At 39.4% G+C, this 24,126-nt stretch overlaps 1 protein-coding gene across 4 annotated transcripts in view; it reads right to left on the minus strand.

Annotated features, from left to right (window-relative positions):
* PARP11 (poly(ADP-ribose) polymerase family member 11) overlaps positions 1-24,126 on the minus strand; it is a 57,062-nt gene that overhangs the window by 31,381 nt on the left and 1,555 nt on the right. The window contains exons 2-3 of one of the 4 annotated variants that reach the window (XM_049624924.1): positions 2,014-2,127; positions 91-219 (exon numbers count right to left, since the gene is read on the minus strand). In XM_049624924.1, coding sequence (XP_049480881.1) covers positions 91-216 — 126 coding nt within the window. In that variant the 5' untranslated portion in view covers positions 217-219; positions 2,014-2,127. Of the gene's footprint in view, positions 1-90; positions 220-2,013; positions 2,128-16,884; positions 16,985-24,126 lie in introns of those variants that run through there. The other 3 variants (XM_049624921.1, XM_049624922.1, XM_049624925.1) reach the window with 3 other exon arrangements.

A 24,126-nucleotide genomic window follows, 5' to 3' on the forward strand; every position in this document is an offset into this window, starting at 1 on the left:
CCAGGTCTGCACTGCTACTTTGTGCGTCAGCAAAGTGATGCTGACTGAAGGGGACGCCCTTATGCTACATTCATTCTGGAAAGGAGGTACCTGAAACATGTGCCACTTCCCGCACTCCGCCAAGTAAAACCAGCCCCACTGGGTGTCTGACGTGTCCATCTCATCCATCTCACTATTTGCTGTTCTGGGTAAAAATTCTTCTGCTTTGTGAAACATCTCCTGAAAAGCCAGAAAGGGGCAGAAGAAGAAATATATGTTTCTTAACAATCAATGTACTTTTTATACATCTTTTTTCTTCTTACAAAGAACTGTATTCCAAGTGTCCTTACTACTGTGACACTTCAAAAATACCATCCTCTGGGGTGCCTGGGTGGCTCAATCAGTTAAGTGTCCAACTCTTGATTTTGGCTCAGGTCATGATCTCATCATTTGTAAGATTGAGCTCTGCGCTCAAGGCTCTGCGCTGACAGCATGGAGCCTGTTTGGGATATTCTCTCTCTCTCTCTCTCTCTCTCTCTCTCTGTCCCTCCCCTGCTTTTCCCCTCTCTCTCAAAATAAATAAATAAACTTAAAAAATAAAAATACCATTTTCTCTGGCATATTGACTCTGAAGACAAACATTTAAAAAGGCTGAATATCACTGCTTAACAAATAAAACAAATAATAATACACTTAAGTAAGATATATCAATGTGCCAATGATTTAAGATATTTCAATATCTATAAGCACTCCAGATTCTCAGTACAGAGCCAAGAAATTTCTGTCTTACCATATGTTCACATATTTGGTCAAAAGAATCCATGTATCACATTAGTTAAAACCAAATACACCTGAGTTTTGTTTTAAACATTCATTACTTCATTTAATGACATGGAAAGATGTTTGCAATCTATAGAGTTAAGTAAAAAGGAAGATTACAATACATAGAAATAGTATAATCCAATTTTAATAAAAAAATTCATCTATATTTACCCACATGAATGTATTTGGATGTACATGTATGTATGTGTATATATACACACACACATATAGGCACGCACACACACAGAAGAAAGTTTGGATGTATATACAATTTATCATAGTTGTTTTCTGAGTGTTAGGATAATTTGCAGTAACTCTTATCTAGCTCTTAAAATATGCCAAGAACTAAGTGCTGTACATATAATAGCTCATTTAGGACTCACAACAATCCTGTAAAATAGGTATTATTATCCCAAATTTATAAATGAGGAAACTGGAGCACAGAGAGGTCATACAAAAAGGAAGCCAGGATTCAAACCCAGGCAGTCTGGATCCAGGGCCTGTGCCTGTAACCACCATACTATACTGCTTTGTACTTCATCAATGATGACTTTATAATCATCACTATATCAAGTAACTCATGTACACGTAATCTTTGAAAAGTTTTAAACATTCTTGGGTAGAGACTAGGATGAAGAGAGGGTCACCAGAAAAAGGGCGATGAGGTTAGCCAATGTGTCCTCAGGGTTTCTGAATAAATTTAAATTGCACAATTAATATATGAAAATACTCTCCTTGCAAAAAGTCAAAACATTCAAGATAAAGCTAAAAACGTTTTTGACCATCATCACTTCCATTTCTGATATCTTCTCTCCTTCCTTCCTCAGGGTTAACCAAGACTATCAACTTACTATGTGTGTTTCAGATGTGTGTGTGTGTGTGTGGCGGGGTGGGGGGGGGGAGGGTTAACCATATACACACATACAAACATATAGTTATCAGTGATTTGTTAAAAATTGTATTTCCTACAGCTTTGATTTATTTTACAAAGAATATGTAACTACTTGAGTAATTTATAAAATATTTGTTTTAAATTTCATTACTTAAGATGGTCCACCCTGTATCCAGAAGCTGTATAACCTAGGATAAGTTTCTAATTACCTCGTCTAGGCCACAGTTTCTGCTTCATAAAATGGAGATTAAAGGCTCCTTCCTCATTGGGCTCTTGTTAGAAATGAATGAGATAATTCAGTAAAGTACCAAGTACAGTACCTGAGCTCAATGAAGGGGGCTTGTTAATTTTTATTCATGTTTGGAAACTTCTCCAAGGAATGCTTTACGATTATTTTCTGGATTTTTCCTTCATGTTTTAAAGTTGATTGGCTGCTAAGAAATGAAAAATAGAACACCCTAGGGTCAAGAGCTTCAGGTACAGGACCCACTATTTGCCTTATACCTTTCAATCAGAAAATAAAGCCAATGGTTTAAAATTTAAGACCAATTGTTCATATTAACTATTCCAGCTCCTGCTCTTTCTTCTATTATTGTTCACATCATTTGTTCATTCCACTGTGAGAAAGCAAGAATGACCTGAATTTATTTTTTCTTCTGAAAATAACTCCCAAAATTTAGAAAGATGAGTTTAAAGGTAATAGTTAAGGTAAATATTTGGCTTAGGAGTTCTATCTTTTTTTACTAGAAGAGGGAAATAAAAACAAGAAATGGGAAACAGAAAATACCCTTTACACAGTATACATGCATCACTTGTGCTTTGGTATGTCACACTGTCCCAAAGATCACACTTTAAGCCAGGCTACAAATGTAAGTACTTTACCAAAGTCCTTCCAGAATTTCCTGTCATAAATAGCTTTGGGTGGGACCTAGGATAGACTCATATTTATCCCTATTTTGGAGAGGGCATCTCTATAGGCAGGTGCCACCGTAGTGAACATTTCTAAAGCACTTCAAATTCCACAAAATATTTTGTCTTTTATAACCCCATGTGCAGGAAAAGTCACTATCTTCCAATCAAAGTTAGAGAAAAAATCAAGCAGGGAAAATGCAGTTATTTTGTCTAGAATCATAGTTAGTGGGGGGTGGGGGGGCTAGGGTGGTGGAGTAGCAGGAGGACCCTAGGCGTGCCTCACCCCTCGAACACAGCTAGACAAATATCAAATCATTCTGAACACCCAAGAAATCAATCTGAGGACAGAACAAACTGCACAACTAGGGGGAGAGAAGAGGCCACACTGTGGAGGGTAGGAGGTGCAGAGACATGGTTTGGGGGAGAGAAGGATCACAGGTGCTGCAGAGGGGAAGGAGCCATGGTCATGGAGAGACGGAGAGAGGGAGAGAGGGAGAGAAAGAAAGAAAGAAAGAAAGAAAGAAAGAAAGAAAGAAAGAAAGAAAGAAAGAAAGAAAAGCACAGAGGGAATCGTACAAGGAAAACACTTTCCCAGTCATTGACTGGGAAAACAAGAGGGGCTGATTATGGCGAGTTTTTCTAACCAGTGGGGCTCAAAGACTGAAGTTTTCGAAGTCTGCACTGTGGCTGGTGTGGAGCCTGGTAGGCCCTGTGGTGCTCTTGTGGGAAAGCAGGGCAGAGGCCCAGGAGCAGACAGTGTGATCTGAGGATCCCCTGGATGGACTGGGAGAAATGGTTCTCCCTTCTTGGAGCACATCTGGGAGAGGTGGTGGTGCCTCTCAGGGGACAAAATAGCCAGCAGGTGCCATTGCACTGCCCCATTTATTAGCATAAGGTCGGAGACACCTGCTGAGGGTGGCTAACCTGGGCACCAGCTTTTTGCTGTGCTTTACTCTAAACTCCAAGCTCCTGCACTTCAATGCCACTGCCTTTCTGAGACAAACCAGCACCAGCCCAGTGAGACCCTTCTCCAGAGGACCAGTGCACATCTGTGCCACACTGTCCCTAAAGTTTAGAGTTTTATAACTCAGTGGGCCTGCCTGGGATACAACACAGGTGCACTGTACTGCTGTGTAGGCAGATAGCTGGGACATAGGGTGAAGGCAGGGATCTCAGGGACACTTGGAAAACAGAGAGACTGTTTGCTCTTCTCGGAGGGCTTCCCAGACAGTGGTGGGTGCAAACTCCCCTTTCCAGTGTGAACGAGAGGGCTGGTGCCATTTCCCTCCCCTGTCCCACAGCATAAACTAACTTCAGTAACAGCACAGTGCCAACAGTGGTGACCTAAACCGCTTACACCAAGCTCCACTCCCATGCACTCTGCAGGTGCTTCTTTACTACGGCAAGTGTGCCTGAGAACCAGAGTAGTGGGCCCCTCCCCCAGAAGGCCAGCATAAACACCCCCCACCCCACCAAGTCTACTGACCACAGTGTGCTGCAAAGCCCTAGCTTTAGTGGAAATAGGATCTGGTCTCTTTTAACAAGGAGACCAGAGCACACCCAGTTAAAATTTGCCACACTCTGTTCAAGGTCCAAACACTGCCTACTGTAGACAAGGAGAGCCTCTGCAGATGACTAGTCTGAAGGATAGAGTAACTAAGACACAGAAGCAGAGTGAACACAGCACACACCAGAGAAACTCCCTGAAGCACAAGGACCTGGACACTATGTGACCTCTTCTTCAAAAAGCCTCAGGAACAGGAAACATAACAGGCTTCCCTAACACAGAGAATAAGACATAGACCTAGACAAAATGCGAAGATAGAAGAACTCATCCCAAAAGAAAGAACAAGAAAAAGTCATGGTCAGGTATCTAATCGAAACAGATGTAAGTAATATGCCTGATTCAGAATTTAAAGCAACAATCATAAAGATACTAGCTGGGCTTGAGAAAAGCATGGAAGACACCAGGGAGTTGCTTACTGCAGAGATAAGACCTAAAAACTAGTCAGGCCAAAATAAAAATGCCAAGATGCAAAACTGGTAGGATGTAATGAGCACAAGGATAGAAGAAGGAGGGGAATGGATAAGTAATGCAGAACGATCAAATTATCAGGATGTCTGGGTGGCTCAGTCAGTTGAATATCTGGCTCTTGATTTCAGCTCAGGTCATGATCCAAGGGTCATGGGATCAAGCCCCACATAGGGTTCCACACTGAGCGTGCAGCCTGTTTAAGATTCTCTCCCTGTCTCCTCTACCTCTTTCCCTGGCGTGTGCTCTCTGTCTCTCAAATAAAAGAAAAAAGAATTTAAAAACAAGATAAAATTATGGAAAATAATGAAGCAGAAAAGAAGAGGGAAAGAAATATATTGGATCATGAATGTAGACTCAGAGAACTCAGCTACTTCATAAAGTATAACATTCATATCATAGGAGTCCCAGAAGAAAAGAGGGAAAGGGGGGTAGAAGGTTTATGTGAACAAATTACAGCTGAAAAATTCCCTCATCTAGGGAAGGAAATAGACATCCAACTCCAGGAGGCACAGAGAATTTGAATCTAAATCAACAAAAGCAGGCCAACACCAATACATATCGTAGTAAAATTTGCAAAATACAGAGATGAGGGAAACATTTTAAAAGCAGCAAGGGAAAAGAAATCCCTAGTTTACAAGAGAAGACAAACAAGGTTAGCAGCAGACCTCTCCACAGAAACTGGGCAGTCCAGAAGGGAGTGGCATGATATATTCAACATGCTAAATGGGAAAAATATGCAGCCAAGAATATTCTATCCAGCAAGGTTGTCATTCAGAAGAGAAGGAGAGATAAAGAGTTTCTCAAACAAAAACTAAAAGAGTTCATGACCACTATATTAGCCCTCCAAGAAATATTGAAGGGGACTCTTTGAGTGGGAAAGAAACACCAAAAGCAAAAAAGTCCAGAAAAAAAAACAAACAAAATCTCCAGAAACAATGACTTAACAAGTAAATCAATGGCACTATTCATATCTATCAATAATCACTCTGAATGTAAATAGACTAAATGCAAAAGACACAGGGTGTCAGAACGGATTAAAAAAAGAAAACAAAACAAGACCCATCAGGGTGCCTGGGTGGCTCAGTCAGTTAAGCGTCCAACTTCAGCACTTCAGCTCAGGCCACGATCTCATGGTTCATGAGTTCGAGCCCCACATGGGGCTCTGTGCTGACAGCTCAGAGTTGGAGCCTGCTTCAGATTTTATGTCTCCCTCTCTCTCTGCCCCTCTCTCATTCATGCTCTGTCTCTCCGTGTCTCTCAAAAATAAATAAACATTAAAAACAAAAACAAAAACAAGACCCATCTATATGCTGCCAACAAGAGACTCATTTTAGACCTAAAGACACCTCCAAATTGAAAGTGAAGGGATAGAGAATCATTTATCATGCTAAAGGACATTAAAGAAAGCCAGAGTAGCCATACTTCCATCAGACAAATGACATTTTTTTTAAATGTTTATTTACTTATTTTGAAAGAGAATGAGTGTGAGCAGGGAAGGGGCACAGAGAGAGGGAGAGAGAGAATCCCAAGCAGGCCCTGTGCTACCAGAGCAGAGCCCAAGGCAGGGTTCAATCTCACGAACTGCAACATCATGACCTGAGCCAAAACCAAGAGTTGGATGCTTAACCAATTGAGCCACCCAGGCATCCAGGCAAACTAGATTTTAAACCAAAGACTTTCACGAGAAATGAAGAAGGGCAGTATATCATAATAAAGGGGTTTATCCAACAAGAAGATCTAACAATTGTAAATACTTATACCCCCACTTGAAAGCACCCAAATACATAAAATAATTAATAACAAACATAAAGGAACTCTGATAATAATACAGTAATAGCAGGGGAATCTGACACCCCACTCACAGCAATGGACACATAATCTAAGCAGAAAATCAACAAGGAAACAATAGTTTTGAATGACATACTGGACCAAATGGACTTAACAGATATATTCAGAACATTTCATCCTAAAGCAGCAGAATACACATTCTTTTTGAGTGCACATGGGACATTCTCCAGGATAGATCACATACTGGGTCACAAATCAGCCCTCAATAAGTACAAAAAGATCGAGATCATACCATGCATATTTTCCAACAACAATGCTATGAAACTTGAAGTCAACCACAAGAAAAAATTTGGAAAGACCACAAATACATGGAAGCTAAATAACATCCTACAAAAACAAGCAAATGGGTTAATCAGAAAATTAAGTACAAAATTTAAAAAAATACATGGAAACAAATGAAAATGAAAACATAACCATCCAAAACATTTGGGATGCAGCAAAAGTGGTCCAAAGAGGGAAGTATATAGCAATACACGTCTAACTCAATAAACAAGAAAAATCTCAAATACACAACCCAACCTTACATCTAAAGGAGCTAGAAAAAGAACAACAAATGTAGCCTAAAGCCAGCAGAAAAAGAGACATAGTAAAGATTAGAATAGGAATAAATGATAGAGACACAAACAAAAAAACCCAAGAAGAACAAATCAATGAAACCAGGAGCTGTTTCTTTGAAAGAAGTAATAAAATTGATAAAACTTCTAGGCAGACTTATCAAAAATAAAAGAGAAACGACCCAAATAAATATAATCACAAATGAGAGAGGAGAGATCACAACTAACACCACAGATATACAAACAATTAAAGGAGAATATTATGAAAAATTATATGCTAACAAACTGGGTAGAAGAAATGGATAAATTCCTAGAAACATATAAACTACCAAAATTGAAACAGGAAGAAATAGAATATTTGAACAACTAATAACCAGTAAAGAAATTGAATCTGTAATAAAAAATCTCCCAACCAACAAAAGTCCAGGACCAGATGGCCTCCCAGGAGAATTCTACCAAACATTAAGTGATTAGTTAATACCTATTCTTCTCAAACTGTTCCAAAAAAGAGAAATGAAAGGAAAACTTCCAAACTCACTCTATGAGGCCAGCATTACATTGATTCCAAAACCAGACAAAGATCCCACTAGAAGAGAAAATTACTGGCCAATGTCCTTGATGAACATACATGCGAAAATTCTTAACAAAACACTAACAAATCGAATCCAACAGTACATTAAAAGAATCATTCACCAGGATCAAGTAACATTTATCCCTGGGCTGCAAGGAGGTTCAGTATTTGCAAATCAATCAACATGACACACCAAATTAATAAAGAAAGGCTAAGAACCGTGTGATTCTGTCAATAGATGCAGAAAAAGCATTTGACAAAGTACAGCATCCATCCTTGATAAAAACCTTCAACAAAGTAGGGATAGAGGGAACATACCTCAACATCATAAAGTCCATATATGAATGACCCATAGCTAATATCATCCTCACTGGGGCAAAACTGAGAGCTTTTTCTCTACAGTCAGAAACAAGATAGGGATGTCTGCTCTCACCATTGTTATTCAACATAGTACTGGAAGTCCTAGCCTCAGAAATCAGACAATAAAAAGAAACAAAAGGTATCCAAATCAGCAAGGAAAAGCTGAACTTTCACGATTTACAGATGACATAATACTCTATGTAGAAAACCTGAAAGACTCCAAAAAATTGCTAGAACTTGATATATGAAGTTCTATATGGTATCAGTAAAGTCTCAGGATACAACATCAAGGCACAGAAATAGGTTGCATCTCTATACACCAATAATTAAGCAGCAGAAAGAGAAATCAAGGAATCGATCCCATTTACAATTACACCAAAAACCATAAGATACCTAGAAATAAACCTAACCAAATTGGTAAAGAGACCTGTACTCTGAAAACTATAGAATGCTTATGAAAGACACCGAAGAGGAAACAAAGAAATGAAAAACATTCCATTCTCATGGGTTGGAAGAACAAATATTGTTAAAATTTCTATACTACCCAAAGCAATCTACACATTTAATGCAATACCTATCAAAACACCACCAGCATTTTTCACAGAGCTAAAACAAACAATCCTAAAATTTGTATGGAATCACAAAAGACCCCAAATAGCCAAAGCAATCTTGAAATAGAAAAGTAAAGCTGGAGGCATCACAATTCTGGATTTCAAATTATCTTACAAAGTTATAGTGAGCAAAACAGTATGATACTGGCACAAAAACAGACAAATAGGACAATGGAACAGAATAGAAAACCCAGAAATGGGCCCCAACTATATGGTCAACTAATCTTCGACAAAGCAGGAAAGAATATCCAATGGAAAAAAGACAATCTTTTCAACAAATGGTGTGGGAAAACTGGACAGCTACATGCAGAAGAATTACACTGGACCACTTTCTTACACCATACACAAAAATAAATTCAAAATGGATGAAATACCTAAATGTGAGATAAGAAACCATCAAAATCCTAGAGGAGAACAGAGGAAGCAATCTCTTTGACATTGGCTTTAGCAACTTCTTACTAGACACATCCCCTGAGGCAAGGGAAACAAAAGCAAACATGAACTATCAGGACTTCATCAAGATAAAAAGCTTCTGCAGAGTGAAGGAAACAATCAATAAAATTAAAAGGCAACCTTCAGAATATTTGCAAATGACATATCTGATAAAGGGTTAGTTTCCAAAATCTATAAAGAATTTATCAAACTCAGCACCCAGAAAACAAACAATCCAGTTAAGAAATAGGCAGAAGACATGAAAAGGTATTTTTCCAAATAAGACATCCAGTGGCTAACAGACATGTGAAAGTATCATCAGACTCAATATCACTCATCATCAGGGAAATACAAATCAAAACTACGGTGAGCTACCACCTCACACTCCTCAGAATGGCTAAATTTAACAACACGGGAAACAACAGATGTTGGTGAGGATGTGGAGAAAGGGGACCCCTCTTGCACTGTTGGTGGGAATGCAAACTGGTGTAGCCACCCTGGAAAACAGTATGGAGGTTCCTCAAAAAATTAAAAATAGAACTATCCTATGACCCAGCAATTGCATTACTAGGTATTTGCCCAAAGGATACTAATTTGAAGGGACAGACACATGCACCCCAATGTTTACAGCAGCATTTTCAATAATCGCCAAATTAATAGAAAGAGCCAAATGACCATCGACTGATGAATGAGAAGATGTGATGTGCATATAAACAAACAAACAAACATACATAGATACATACACACACACACAATGGAATATTACTCAGTAATAAAAAAATGATATCTTGCAATTTACAGTAACATGGATAGAGCCAGGGTGTATTATGCTAGGCAAAATAAGTCAGTCAGAGAAAGACAAATACCATACGATTTCACTTATATATGGAATTTAAGAAACAAAACAGATGATGATAGGGGGAAAAAAGAGAGAGAGAGGCAAACCATAAAACAGACCCTTAACAACAGAGAAACAAACTGAGGGAAGGTGAGCAGTGGATGGGTTAAATGGGTGATGGGTATTAAGGAGGGCATTTGTTGTGATAAGCCCTGGGTGTAAGTGATTAATCACTGAATTCTACTCCTAAAACTAATATTACACTATATGTTAACTAACTGGAATTTAAATAAAAACTTGAGGGACGCCTGTTTCATTCTTAGGTTAAGCACCTGACTCTTGGTTTCTGCTCAGGTGACGATCTCACAGGTTCATGAGTTTGAGCCCCATGTCCGGCTCTGCCCTAGCAGTAGGGAGCCTACTTGGGATTCTCTGTCTCTCCCTCTCTCTCTGCCCCTCCCCCACTCACGCTGCCTCTGTCTCTCTCAAAAAATAGACGTAAAAACAAAACAAAACAAAACCTTGAAACTAAAAACAAAAACAAAAAACAAAGTAAAAAACAGAATCATAGAGTTAGCAGTACAAAGGAGATTAAAGAAACACCCAAGACCTCCTGAGCATCAGTTCTTCCCTAAACTGCCAACGTGGATGGCTTCATTTTCATATATGGACAGTTGCTCCTTCTCTCCTCTATTGTGAAAGCTTAATTTGGTTGCTTTACTTCTCAGACATTATGGCTTTTTCCCAAGAGTTAGTTCATAAGACTAAGTCTTATAGTTTCCTACAATAAGTTACTCCTCCAAAGGAAGGGCTATTCTGTATAACGAGGCTCAAAGAGTAAGCCAAGTTTAAATTAATAACTTTACAATACATTAACCATAGTAATAATGGACCTAGATTAGAACACATTTATAGGCAATAAGAGGAATGTGAGCAAGCTGTCTGTCGTGGAGTAGGCAATTAATAAATGCTAGCTGAACAAATTAGTTCAGCTACCATGCCAATGTTCAGTTTTTAATTGGCAGGATTGATGCTTCTGGCACACCACGCCATGAAGAAAAGAAGCTAGTATAAACTGGAAAAGCATTTTATAAATTTTCAAGTGCAGTGGGTATGCTGGTCGAATCTGTCTATAATGCTATCTATCCAAAGAGACTATATGGAACCTGGGAATAGTCAATCTGGGTCATCAAATAGAAAGGCTATGTGGAAAAGTAATTTAACATCAAAATCCCAGTCTATAGGAGAAAAATAATGCCATCTTCCAGACCAGTTAAAAGCTTTCTGATAAGTTTATTACAGTGAATAAAATATTACAGTGAACAAAATGCTAACAAAATATTAGTATAAACACAGTATCTTCAGAAAAATCATATTTGGTAATGAAAACTTTCTTGTCTCTAAGACAAGAAATCTTCTTGTCTAAGAAGAAGATCCAAAGATCCAAAGCCTGCTATTAAAAGCTTAAAAACAAGGTGGAGCTTTTGGAATGACACAGTAAGGAGTTCAGTGGGCCTTCCCAGCAAAATTGCATTTTAGTTGGTGAGCATCATTTTAAAAACCAAAGCAAACAAACAAAAACATGTAAAGTCTCTAAGGGCATATAGCAAATGGAGAAACATTTATTCAGAAAAAATCTACTAAATCTCAGAACAGGTGAGAGTGTGGCATTTGAGCCAAGAAGATCTGTTCCATTACCCCATTCCTCCAGCACTGTTACAGAAGCTCTACCTCAGGTCTGTGCAGAGAAGAAGACAGGGGTTCCCTTTCCCTCCATATCCTAGTCCTGGGCTAGTTTCATCCTGGAAGGGGCAGGCTGTTGGTGTTTCTCATCCCCTTCAGCCTAGAGGTTCTGGGCAGGCCATAGATGGGACGGACCTCCTGGTTCCTTCACCCAGTCCTAGCTCATGTGGTGGAAACTCTACTCCAGGCCCAGTAGATTAGAGATACTGAGCCCTGATTGCTATCACTCTAGTTTACTCATAAGGTGGAAGTTCCATGTCAGAAGGAGTAAGTCAAGAAGACCCAGGGCTACCAACACCCCTTCCACCCAAAGACCAGGTATCAATCACTATGGGAAAAGCCACTCCCACCCCAAGCCACAGGTATAGTGGCAACAGGGTTCTACTGAGGGGGAAAGGCACACTGTAGGGACAAAGAGCTCCATGTCTCTGAGGGGACTGACTTTATTTGGAACAGAAAATAGAGAACCTCATGCCAAAGAGCGTTATTGAAAATAATGGAAATATCCAGGAAAAGCAATGAAGAGGCCCAAAGCTCCGATACAAGCCAAATGGTAGAGCATACAGAAGTTTAATATAGAGAAACAGGGATAACTAAGGAAAGCCCTCCTGGGATTACAGTTAACCATGATAGTCAGGAAGGCTGTGTACAAGCACCAGGCTGTACCTACCCGGGAATGATCAGAGCAGGTCATGAGACAGACTTGAAAACATTTCCTAAGCTGCATATGGAGGGATCAACACAGAGTGGAAACCTCCACTGGCACAAGAGGCTTAAACACAACCTCTGACCAAACATCGAACAACTGTCCTTTTTCCACTTAATCCTTTTATTAAAAAACAATAAATCAGTATCTATGTTGGTGGGTCTATTTCTGGATTCTGATCTATTCTAATAATCATTTTCTCTATCTTACTGCTAATACTACAGTTTTGATGACTGTAGTTTCACAATGAATCTTTAAATCAGGTAGTGTTAGTGTTCCAAATTTGTTCTTTTTCAAAATTGCTTAGCTCTACTAGGTCCTTTCAATTTTGATTGGGATGGTGTAGTATGTGACCCATTTGGAGATAATTGCCATCTTAATAATGTTGAGAATTTCAACCCATGAATGAGGCACATCTCTTTCTTTCTTTCTTTTTTAACATTTATGTATTTATTTTGAAAGAGAGAGCGTGAACAGGGGAGAGGCAGAGAGAGAGCAAGAGAACTCTGCAGGCTCTGCACTGTCAGCACAGAGCCCAAGGCGGGGCTCAATCTGACAAACTGTAAGATCCTGACCTGAGCTGAAATCAAGAGTCTGATATTTAACAGACTGGGCCACCTGGGCGCCCTGAGGCATATCTATTGACTTGTTTTAGGTCTTCTTTACCTTTTTTTCAGTAATGTTTTATAGTTCTCAGTGTATAGGGTTTGCACATCATTTATGCAATCTTCATGCCTAAGTATTCCACATTTTTTGTTATTGTAAATGGAATTGCATTTAAAATTTCAATTACTGGTTGAATGTTGCTTATATATAGAGGTACATTATTTTTTGTACATGGATCCTGTACTCAGCATCCTTACTAAACCTTCTTATTACTTCTAGGTTTTTGGACATTCCATCAGATCTTCTATACAGGCATTTCTAGAGATAGAGAGATAGAGAGATACAGATTGCCTTACTTTGTTTTAGCATATAGATGACTGCTATTTCTCATGCCTTCTTTTTCTTGCCTTATTGCAGTGATTATAATCTCCAGTGCATATTCAATGATGAATAAAGAATGGGCATCATTTGTTCCTGATCTAAGTGAGAAAGTATTCAGTCTTTCACTCTTAAGTTTGATATTAGACACAGGTTTTTGTAGATGCCCCTTATGTCAGGGGTTCCCACAATCACCCTCAGGCTCATAGGAGAAGGACTCACAGGACTCAGAAGTTGTTCTATTCATGGTTACAGTTTATTACAGTAAAAGTATACAGAGTCAAATAAGCAAAAGGGAAAAGTGCATGAAGTCCAGAGGAAAATGTATAAGCTTCCAAGTGTCCCCTCCCAATGGAGTCACATAGGACACACTTAATTCTCCCAGCAACCATATGTGAAAACAAGTACAAAGGGTTGCCAACCAGGGATGTTCACCTGAGCCTACATGTCCAGAGTTTTTACTAGGAGTTAGTCACGTAAGCATTTAGCACCCTATGTGACTGACCTCAGCTACAGACATTCCAGACCTCTAGAGAGAAAGCAAATGTTCACCATAAATCACACTGCCAGTATAAACTATCTAGATAAATTGGGATAGCATGGCTCAAGATCTCAGGCATGCAAATATACTCATCAGACTAACTATTTTAAGAGCCCAGGCCTTTCTTGAGAATGTACACTGTTTGAGCACCCCAGGCCTGTTGAGTTAGCCCTTTTCTGCCCATCCGTTATCAGGTTGAACAAGTTGTCTTCTACTCCCGGGTTGGAGTTTTTATCAGAGATACTGGATTTTGCCAAATGCTTTTTCTGAATACATTAAAATGATCATATGTTTTTTTTATTTTAGTTTGTTTATATGGTGAGTTACATTGATTGCTGTTCAAATATTAAACCAACCTTCCATTTTGAGGATAAACACCATTTTGTAATTATGCATCAGTCTTCTTATATGTTAGACTCAATTTGCTAAAATTTTTCTTAAAATTTTTGTATCCGTGTTCATTAGCTGCTTATCATGTCTTTGGTTTTGGTATCAGGGTAATGCCAGCTTCATAGAATGAGTTGTGAAGTATAACCTTCTCTTCAATTTTCTGAAAGCTTGTGCAGAATTAGTATTGTTTCTTCCTTAAATATTTGTTAGAATTTACCAGAGAAACCATCTGGGCTTGGAGTTTTCTTTGTGGGTAGGCCTTTTCCATAAATTTGAACTCTTGAATAGATTTTAGGTTATTCATGTTATTTCTTCTTCAGTGAGCTCTGGTAGTTTGTGTCTTTAACGTTAAATTGTTCATAACATTCCCTCACTACCCTTTAATGTTTGTAGAATATGTAGTGATGTCACCTCTCTTAATATTGATAATTTGTATTCTTTTTCTCCTGATCCGTCTGGCTAGAAGTTTATCAATTTTATTTATGCTCCTCAAAAAAAAAACAAAAACAAAAACAAAAACAGCAACAACAACAAAAAAACCAGCTTATGCATTCATTGATTTTTCTGTTTTCATTTCAGTGATTTCCACTCTAAATTTTATTTCCTTGCTCCAGCTTGAGTTTAATTTGCTCTTTTTCTAGTTTCTTAAGGAGGAAGCTATGGTCATGGATTTGTGACATTTCTTTCCAATACAGGCATCAATTTAGCTATAAATTTCCCTTTCAGTACTGTTGTAGCAGCTTATCACAAGTTTGATCTGTTACCTTCATACTTTCTACCTCTTTGACCGATACGTTAAAGTGCTATTTACTTACCAGACGCTTGTGGGTTTTACAGATCTTTCTTTTACTGAATTCTAATTTAATTTCATTTTGATCAGATAGCATACTTTATATGACTTGAATTCTTTTAAATGTACTGAGACTTATTTTATAGTCCAGAATGTGGTCTATCTTGTGAAATGTTCCCTGTATAGTTGAAAAAAAAAAGTGTATTCAGCTATTGTTGAGTGTAATGGTCTATAAATGTGAATTAGGTCAAGTTGATTGACTGACGGTATTGTTCAAGTCTTCTATACCTTTTCTCATTTTTATCTACTTATTCTGGCAATTATTAAGATAGGAGTAGTAAAGTCTCCAACGATAATGGGATTTGTCTATTTCTCCCTACAGTTCTATTAGTTTTGGTTCATGTATTTTGGAGCTCTATTATCAGGTATATAAATGTTTAGGGTTGTTACTGATTAACTGACCTCTGTATCATAGGAAATGACGTTCTTTACTCTAATATCATCGTCTTTGAAACCCACTTTAATATACTACTCAAGCTTTCTCTTGACTGCTGTCAGCACCACAGATCTCTCTCCATTCAGTTTTATCCTACTTGCATCTTTATATTCAAAGCGTGTTTCTTGTAGACAGCTTAGAGTTGGGTCTTACTTTTTACTCTAATCTGACAATCTGTCCTCTAATTGAAGTGTTTACAGCATTTACTATAGTATGATTATTGATACTAGGTTTAAGTTTATCATCTCGCCATTTGCTTTTTACTTGTTCCTTTTGTTCTTTATTCCCTTTTCATCTTTTTCTATCTTCTTTTGGATTCAGTACACTTTTAGGATTCCATTTTATCTCCACTGGTGGATTAACTAGAACTCTTTGCTATACACACCTTTTCATTTCCTCCCTTTCCATTCACTGTAAAATCCACTCTAATTTAGTTTCTCTAGCTTCTGGCCCAATACCTCCCGCCACCATCACAAACAAGCAAACAAACGTACTGGACTTGCTAGGATTTCCAATCCTAGCTTCATGTTGCTAAACCCTATGCTCTTTTATCAGCCCTCATCTTACTTGACCTCTCTGTAACATTCCACAGCTTACCCTCTGTCCTGAATTACTCTTTTCTTGATTTCCATGAAATCATACTTTCTAGATTGTCTTACGTTTTTCGCCACAAAATCTATCGCCTGCAACTTTTAGGTTCTGTGGGCTCACTCAGTCCTAGCCCCTTTTCTTGTCCTTCTCAGCAACTTCAAAACATGATCAGTCCTCAAGAATCATGAAGTAGTTCACAGGCATTTTCAGAGGAAAAATTAAAGAAATTTGCTCATATACATTTTGTAAAGTTGAAATGTATGAGTAATAGTGATTTTCATGGGTTTCTTTAAAGTTACCAACTTGCTATGTCAGTATGTTCAGTCTCTGCTGATCAGTGCGTATCAGCTAGTGTTCAGCAAATATGGTGGTGTAGAACCAAGTGAACTTTCACCTCATCTTCAAACAAAGCCTCAAATCAATTTACTTTGTTGACAGGGTAGAGAAGAGACCAAAACTAGAGGCATTCCTCAGCTAAAACGGTAAGGTCTTAATATTCCTAAGAAGCTGTTAGCCCAAATTTAATGCCCAATTTAATTGTGGGGGAAAAAAAAAACAGCTATTGACAAAATTTCTTTATTATAGGACTCTGCTGGAAGTCACATAATATCAATGGCACATGATATGAGAGAGCAATTATTATCACATGAGTGTTTCAGCGTATATTTTGTTTTAAAACTGAACAAACTACTTGTGGAAAAACACAAATCGGTCCGTGTAGTATATGTACTCTGTAATGAGGTAGAAGTACTCAATAACTTTTTGTTCTGCTTATCAGTGAAAACTCACGGCACAAGGGAAGACAGTTTTCATTTAGACGATGATGCTTTTGTGAGCCGTGACGTGGGCTGGAAAAGGTGCACCCCGCTCAAAACCGACAGAGCATGAGCTATACAAACAACAAGAAAAGGTGTTGCTGCATTACTAAAAGGCGTTTTAGACACATGGAACAATTAGAAGTCAACAATATGCCTCCTGATTGTAACTGAGTGTTGAAGGAAATAATGAAATTGAGTGTCAGCAAATCTTGACAACTCAGTATGTGCTCTTGGCTGTGTGGAAAGAAATGGCAGTGTTTGCAAAATTACCCTTCCTACTCGAGTGTAAAGGGTGTCAAGGAAAAAAAAGCGCTGACAAGAGTTTCCACAGGGAGAGACGAGATAAAAATATTTCTTTGTGATGCTGATAATACGAATAGCCATTCCTGATTTCCAGAGGGCTGCTTAGCTAAAATACACCCAGCAGCTTAACTAACCTGAACCATTACTTCAAGGCCAAAACATCTCAGTTTTTAATGAGGAGAATAAGATACCAGATTTGCTGGTCACGAAACTATGCTGCAAATGGTTGAATTGCTAAGGTGTGACTCCTTCCCAGAATTGGATGGCTTTCTTCACTCAGCAAAGTGAGAATGATTTTATGCTTGTGGATATATAAAGAACACATCCAAATGTTACAACAAAACACCAACAGATACTTTCCAGAGACTGAAGTACTCAAAGAATGACTAAGAATCCATTTGCTCCTATCTTCCAAACATTTAGGCTGGTTGAAACATTCACCCCTACAGTTACTTAATCTTTTAAGTGTGTCAATTTGGCAACTGATGGAGCATTAGGAATAGTCTTCAGGGAAAAATCTCATGCTTTCTCAGTCTGTGTTTGGTCTTGGCATCCCAAAACATCTGACAGAGCCAGCAAATACCAGTTGCAAATCTTGACAATCTATAACTCTAGCATGGAGTCTCCTAATTTAGTAGAAATACAGGCAGGACAATTCAGAGTGTCTGGATCTAACCTACATCTCAAGCTATCTGTCAACAAGACAGATATATACTTTGTAAGAGGCTGCAAAAATATCATCCTTTTCAATACTGAAAACAATTTTTTAAATACTACTTTCTTGTTTAAAATTGGTGATCTGCATGGGTGTTCAAAGTTTGAGAAACACTGTCCTAGGAGCCTCACTTACTCTCATGACTTTAAAAGCCATCCACATAGATTAAGTCCAAAATGCCATTTCTAGCTCAGTCTTCTCCTCTGAGTTCCGGACCCAACTACCCAATAGCCAATAGCCTCTTTGACTTTCCTGCTTGAGTGCTTCACAGGCACATTAAACCTAGAACAGGCCCAAAACCAAACTCTTGATCTCCACCATAACTTCCACTTTCCCAGTCTCCCCATCTCAGTGAAAAGTATCTCGTTCCTCCCAGCTGTCCATGCCAGAAATCTGTCACTCCTCATCCAAAGCGCAGCATGAACTGATCCACTTCTGTCTCTCTCTGTCCACTACCATCGATTTAGTCCAGATCACCTTCAACTTCACCCTGGACTACACTATAGATCCCCAAGTGGTCTTCCAACAGCCTTTCTGATGCCCCTCTGGATTAATTTTCGATTGTTGAGGGAACAAATTACCATAAACTCAGTGGCTGAAAACAACACAAATTTATTATCTCCCACCTATGTTGAAGTCTGACATGGAACTCACTAGGCCAAAATCACCGTGGGCCTGATTCCCTTCTGGAGGCTGTAGGGAAAGCATCTGTTTCCTTGGCGTTTCCCGCTTTTAAAAGCTACCCACAATCCTTGCCTTGTGTCTCCCTTACTTCATCTCCAAAGCCAGCAATGTTGACTGTTCTTCCATAGTAACATCTCTCTCTGGCTTTTTGTCTCCTTCTTCTGCTTTTAAGGATGCTTGTGATTGCACTGGGTCCACCTAGATAATCCAAATAACCAATCTCCCAATCATAAGGTCAGCTGATTAGCAATCTTAATTCCCCTTTGCTATGCAATCTAACATACTCACAACTTCTAGGAATTAGGATGTAGGTATGTTTGGGAGGTCATTATTCTGCCTAACACCCTCCCTAATACATAACTCATGTTCCCCACAGCAGTCAGAATGGTCTTTTTAAAAACACAAATATGATAATGCCACTTCCTATATAAAATCCTTCAATGGCTTCGCACTCCTCTAAGGACAAAATTCAAAATTCTAAACATGCCTGGCTAGTTCCTGCCTACCTACTGGCCTCATCTCCTGGTTCACTGGGTTCCTGCCACACATGGCTTCTCTCTGCCTGAGGCACCAAGTTCCTTTCTGTCTCAGGGTCTCTGCTCACACTATTTCTGTTGTCTAAATAGCCCTCCTGGCCTCCCATCCAACCTTCACCTGGCTGACTCTTGCTCAATCCTTCGGATTGCTGTAAAAGTGACTTTCACAGAGTGGACTTACCCGGTCTCTCAATCTAATATTAGCTCCCTCTATGATACATTGTCGTTGTTGTTGTTGTTGTTTTAAGTTTATTTATTTTTAAGAGAGAGAGAGAGAATGAGTCGGGGAGGGACAAGAGAGAGAGAGGGAGACACAGAATCCCAAGCAGATTCTGCACTGTCTGCACAAAGCCCATCTCTAGGCTTGATCTCAGGAACCGTGAGATCACAATCAGAGCCAATATCAACAGCTAGACGCTTAACTGACTGAGCCACCCAGGCACCCTCACTGTTCTTTTTCTTTCAAAGCTTTTACTGCAGTTGCAGTTAAATGTTACTTGTGTGATTAATTATTGGCTTAATGTCTGCCTCCCTGCACTACACTGCAAGCCCATGAGGGCTGGGGCCTAGTCTGTTTTGTTCACCACTGTAAGTGCGGAGGCATAGAACTGACTGACTTATATTAAGTGCTCAATAAATAGATGAGTGTTATCAGATACTATTTCAAAAACAGACCTAACTCTTAGGGGATGAGTTGCATCAACCAAAGACCTCAACATTCTGCTTGAGAATTTTAGAACAGGTGGGTCATACTCAGCATTTCCCCTCACCCCATCCTTCAAACCTGTTGCAAATGTCTGCCTGCAGCCTGTATACCAAACTCTGAGACGCCAAAAAACATTCGACTCATTTCCTCGGCCATGTGCTGCATGTGCCGTGCCAATCCTGAGGAGGCTGTATCATTTCCCTACTCGTGCTCAGATGCTGCACCACTAGAAACAAGTTCTAAACACATGAGAGTCTGTGTCACAAAAAGTTCATGATTTTCTGCAGCTCAGGAACCCTTCCTTATCTCAACTCCCTGTGACTTTCCTCACAGGTCCTTTTCTTTTACTTTCTTTTTTTTTAATTTGCACTGTTTATTTATTTTTGAGAGAGACAGAACATGAGTGGGGGAGGTGCAGAGAGAGAGGGAGACACAGAATCTGAGGCAGGCTCCAGGCTGTGAGCTGTCAGCATAGAGTCCAATGCGGGACTCGAACTCATGAACTGTGAGATCATGACTTGAGCTGAAGTCAGCTGCTTAACCGATGAGTCACCCAGACACCACTCTTCTTTTTTTTCTTTTCTTTTTAAAATTTATTTATTTTTGCAAGAGAGAGAGAGAGCAAGCAGAGAGAGGCAAAGAGGGGAACAGAGCATCCAAAGCAGGCTCTGTGGTGACAGCAGACAGCCCAATGCAGGGCTTGAACCCACAAACTGTGAGATCATGACCTGAGACAAAGTGAGATACTTAACTGAGCCACCCAGTCGCCTCACACAGGTCCTTTTCTACCCGCTTGAAATCCCATATGTTAAGTCCGACTGGCAAGAGTATGTGTTCTGGAGCCAGAAAGTCCTAGATTTAAAACCTGTTTCCGTCCTTATTCAGAAAGTTCACCAAACTTTGAGACTTAGTATCATCACTAAAAAAGTGAGGATAATGATTTAATTCCTACCTCGCATGGGTATTAGATAAACTCAGTGTGCATATACTTTGTTTACCACCGCTTCAGCCACCAAACACTGGCACGTCACTACTCTCTAAGCTTAACTCAATCCACTACTGGGACGATTACAAAGAATGCCAACATACAGATTATCAGTATATGAACCCATGACTGTCTGTTGATCTAGGAACACATCTTCATAGACACTATGTTCGCTATAGAACTTCAATTTCCAGGAACAAATCTTACCTCCATCGTCCCCCAGGCCTGAGGGACGCTGCCTGACTCAGAAGAGATAATACACAGATGTTAGTCACCACCACCCACAACCCCTTCATCCTCATTCTCAAAATGCCCATACTGAGACTCTACTCATCAGGTATGCACTCTTCCCATTTCACTCCATTATCCAAACTGTACCTGTTGTTCTCTTTCACCTTGGTGGTCTATGGTCATTTTGCTCTCCTCACCTTCCCATAAGAACACTTCTATAACTTTGACACCTAGCTCAAATGTAACTTACGCTACTAAACCCTCCTAGTCCCCTGTATGCTCTGGTATCACCTTCTCTCCCCCAAACCATATTGCAAGACCCCTAGGAGCAGACTCTGACTTGATCCATGTCTGTAATCCTCCTCCCTAGTGTCTAGAACGTTTTATATGTAGTAGATACTTAGTAAATATTTGTTGAGTGGGTGAAATAATGAATCAATGACTGGTTTCTCTGGTAGTCTGGTTCTGACCTATAGTTGATAGTTGGAACTATCAGAGAGACAACCAGTAGAGGTGTCCATGACCTCGCTCAGGAATAGGCTCAGGACTGAAAATGTACATTTGGCAGGCATATTCACTACGGTAATATCTGAAGCCTTAGAACTCACAAGGAAAAAAAAAAGATGTGCTAAGAGAAAACAAAGGTTAACAGTAAAACATTTCAGGGGTAGAAGAAGGCAGTGCAGTTAAGATTATTATTCAGAAATAAATCACAGAAAGGAAAAGAAATCCAAAGGAGTATACAGTCCCAGGAGAATAAAAAAGACTCCTGAGAAACACCCCTAGTGCATTAATGTTGCAGAAGGAAGAGGCTGGAGGCATAAAGGTCGCTTCTGTATGTGTAGATTTGAAAATTCTTGGTGACCATTAGCCAGTAAGGTGTTAGGGGCAGAGGTGGGGCTGGCAGAGCAGAGGTATGGATAAGAATGACAAAAAGCCTAAGACTATTCTTTCAAGAAGTTTGACAGGAGAAGGAAAGATAAAAATCACAGTGCCAAGTGAGTCTGGTGGCAGCTGTGAACATAAAATAACAGAGAAAAAGACGGTTCAGCAGGTAAAGCACTGCACCAACACACAAATGTTACCACTGCTACCACCTCATAAGACAGGACGTGGGCACTAATATAATTCTGTTGCTCACTCACCTGTGTGATCTTGAGAAAATCATTTTCTCCTCCCTTAGCTAACTCATCAGATCCTAACAGTATGAGTAATATGTGGAAAGGAATTATGGAAGAGTTTATCATTGAAAGTAAGGTCTTAATACTGTAATAAATGGGGTTGTAACCTCACAGATGTTTGTCATGTTTCAGTTTCCTTTCTCCGTGTGATGGAGGGAAACTGAAACTCCTTCATATGTAACAGTGGTTACTTATTCCAACCCTGGAAAAGAGGAAGAAGACAATGACAAAGGGGCGGAGAAAGGCAATTCCTCTCTGCAGACTTTGCCCCTTTCTTAAACTGGGGGACATCAGTCAAGGGCTACCTCCACCAGGTGGATGAAGAACTGCCAAGAGCTCATATCAGAACTGAGTGTGCCTGCTGCTTCTGTCAACCAGATCTGCCTTGGCAGGGACATTATGCTTACCTCAAGGTGCCTGGTCAGTGAAAAGCTTGAGTAGATAGCACTGACCTCATGACTGTCTTGAAAAATAAAATAAAATTTTGTACTGAGACAAAGTTTATTTATAACTCCTTGGTTATCTCGTAGTTTTCCCCCCTGAGGAAATGTTGCAAGCTCAATGGTGATTTTCCACACTCAAACTATGTCACGGAGACTTTTCGCTTGGAAGGGGCAGCTGCTTTGGAGTATTACCACGGCCAGCATCAGTGTAACATCATCTCAAAGCTACTTGTGAGTAGAATACAGTATCATGCTGAAGGTGTATTTGCAGTAGGAGGCATATCTGTAGCTCATAGGTGGTCTATTAAGGCCATATATGCTACCAAACATATACAGGGAGAAAAGAGGCAGAAGACTTCAATTAAAGTAGTTCACAGTGGCCTTTCTTCACAAAGCAGAATTTACTATCTCATTCAATGGCAAGAAATGGTAAATAGGAATTTCAGTTTATAGTAAATTCAACTGTGTAATGCAAAAGTCTTCTGCATTTATCTTTAGAATACATTGTGGGTTGTGTTTTGTTTTTTTTTTTAATTCCCAATGTGTTTGGCTTAGGGTAACATTAAAATTAATTTCCATTCTATGACCACAGCTGGACAAACTGTCCAGATGCCTCTTGTATTGATATAAGATAATAAATTACACGAGAAACACAAATACAGATGTTGATTGTATTTTCAAAAACTAAACTGTCCTCAGGGCGCCTGGGTGGCTCAGTCGGTTAAGCGTCCCACTTCGGATCAGGTCATGATCTCAGGGCTTGTGAGTTCAAGCCCTGCGTCAGGCTCTGTGCTGACAGCTCAGAGCCTAGAGCCTCTTCAGATTCTGTCTTTCTTTCTCTCTCTGCCCCTCCCCCACTCACACTCTGTCTCTCAAAAATAAATAAACATTAAAAAATTAAAAATTAAAAAAGCTAAACTGTCCTTATTGATGGGATTCATATGCTCATCGGAAGAAAACCAGTACTAGTAAAAAAAAAACAGTAGCATTAAGACATACTAAGGCGGCATGATAAAAGTCAAAGAAGAATGTGGGATTGTATGTGGAAGGTTCACCACTACTAACAAAAAAGTCAGTCTGCTCTACCGAAATCAAACAAAATCATTAGGGTGATGTCAGAAGAAACAAAGAAATGAGATAATGATATAGCAAACTAAATATATGAAACATTCACTAATATCTTTATAATCCTTACAAACTTACAAATAAGCCAATAGCAGATGCTACTATATATGTGACAGAGGAGGCAGAGTGAAAAGTAGGAGCCAAGGACTCTCTCTAGTCCTAATCCAATCACCTTTATTAATTCAACAATTATTTACTGAGTGCCTGCTAAGTGCCAGGCTCTGTTCTCTAGTCTGAGGATACAAAAATCCTCACAAAACAGACAAAAATCCCTGCCCATCTAGAACTTAGCATATAGTGAATA

This window comes from Panthera uncia, chromosome B4 (assembly GCF_023721935.1).
Source record: "Panthera uncia isolate 11264 chromosome B4, Puncia_PCG_1.0, whole genome shotgun sequence".
NCBI lineage: Eukaryota > Metazoa > Chordata > Mammalia > Carnivora > Felidae > Panthera > Panthera uncia.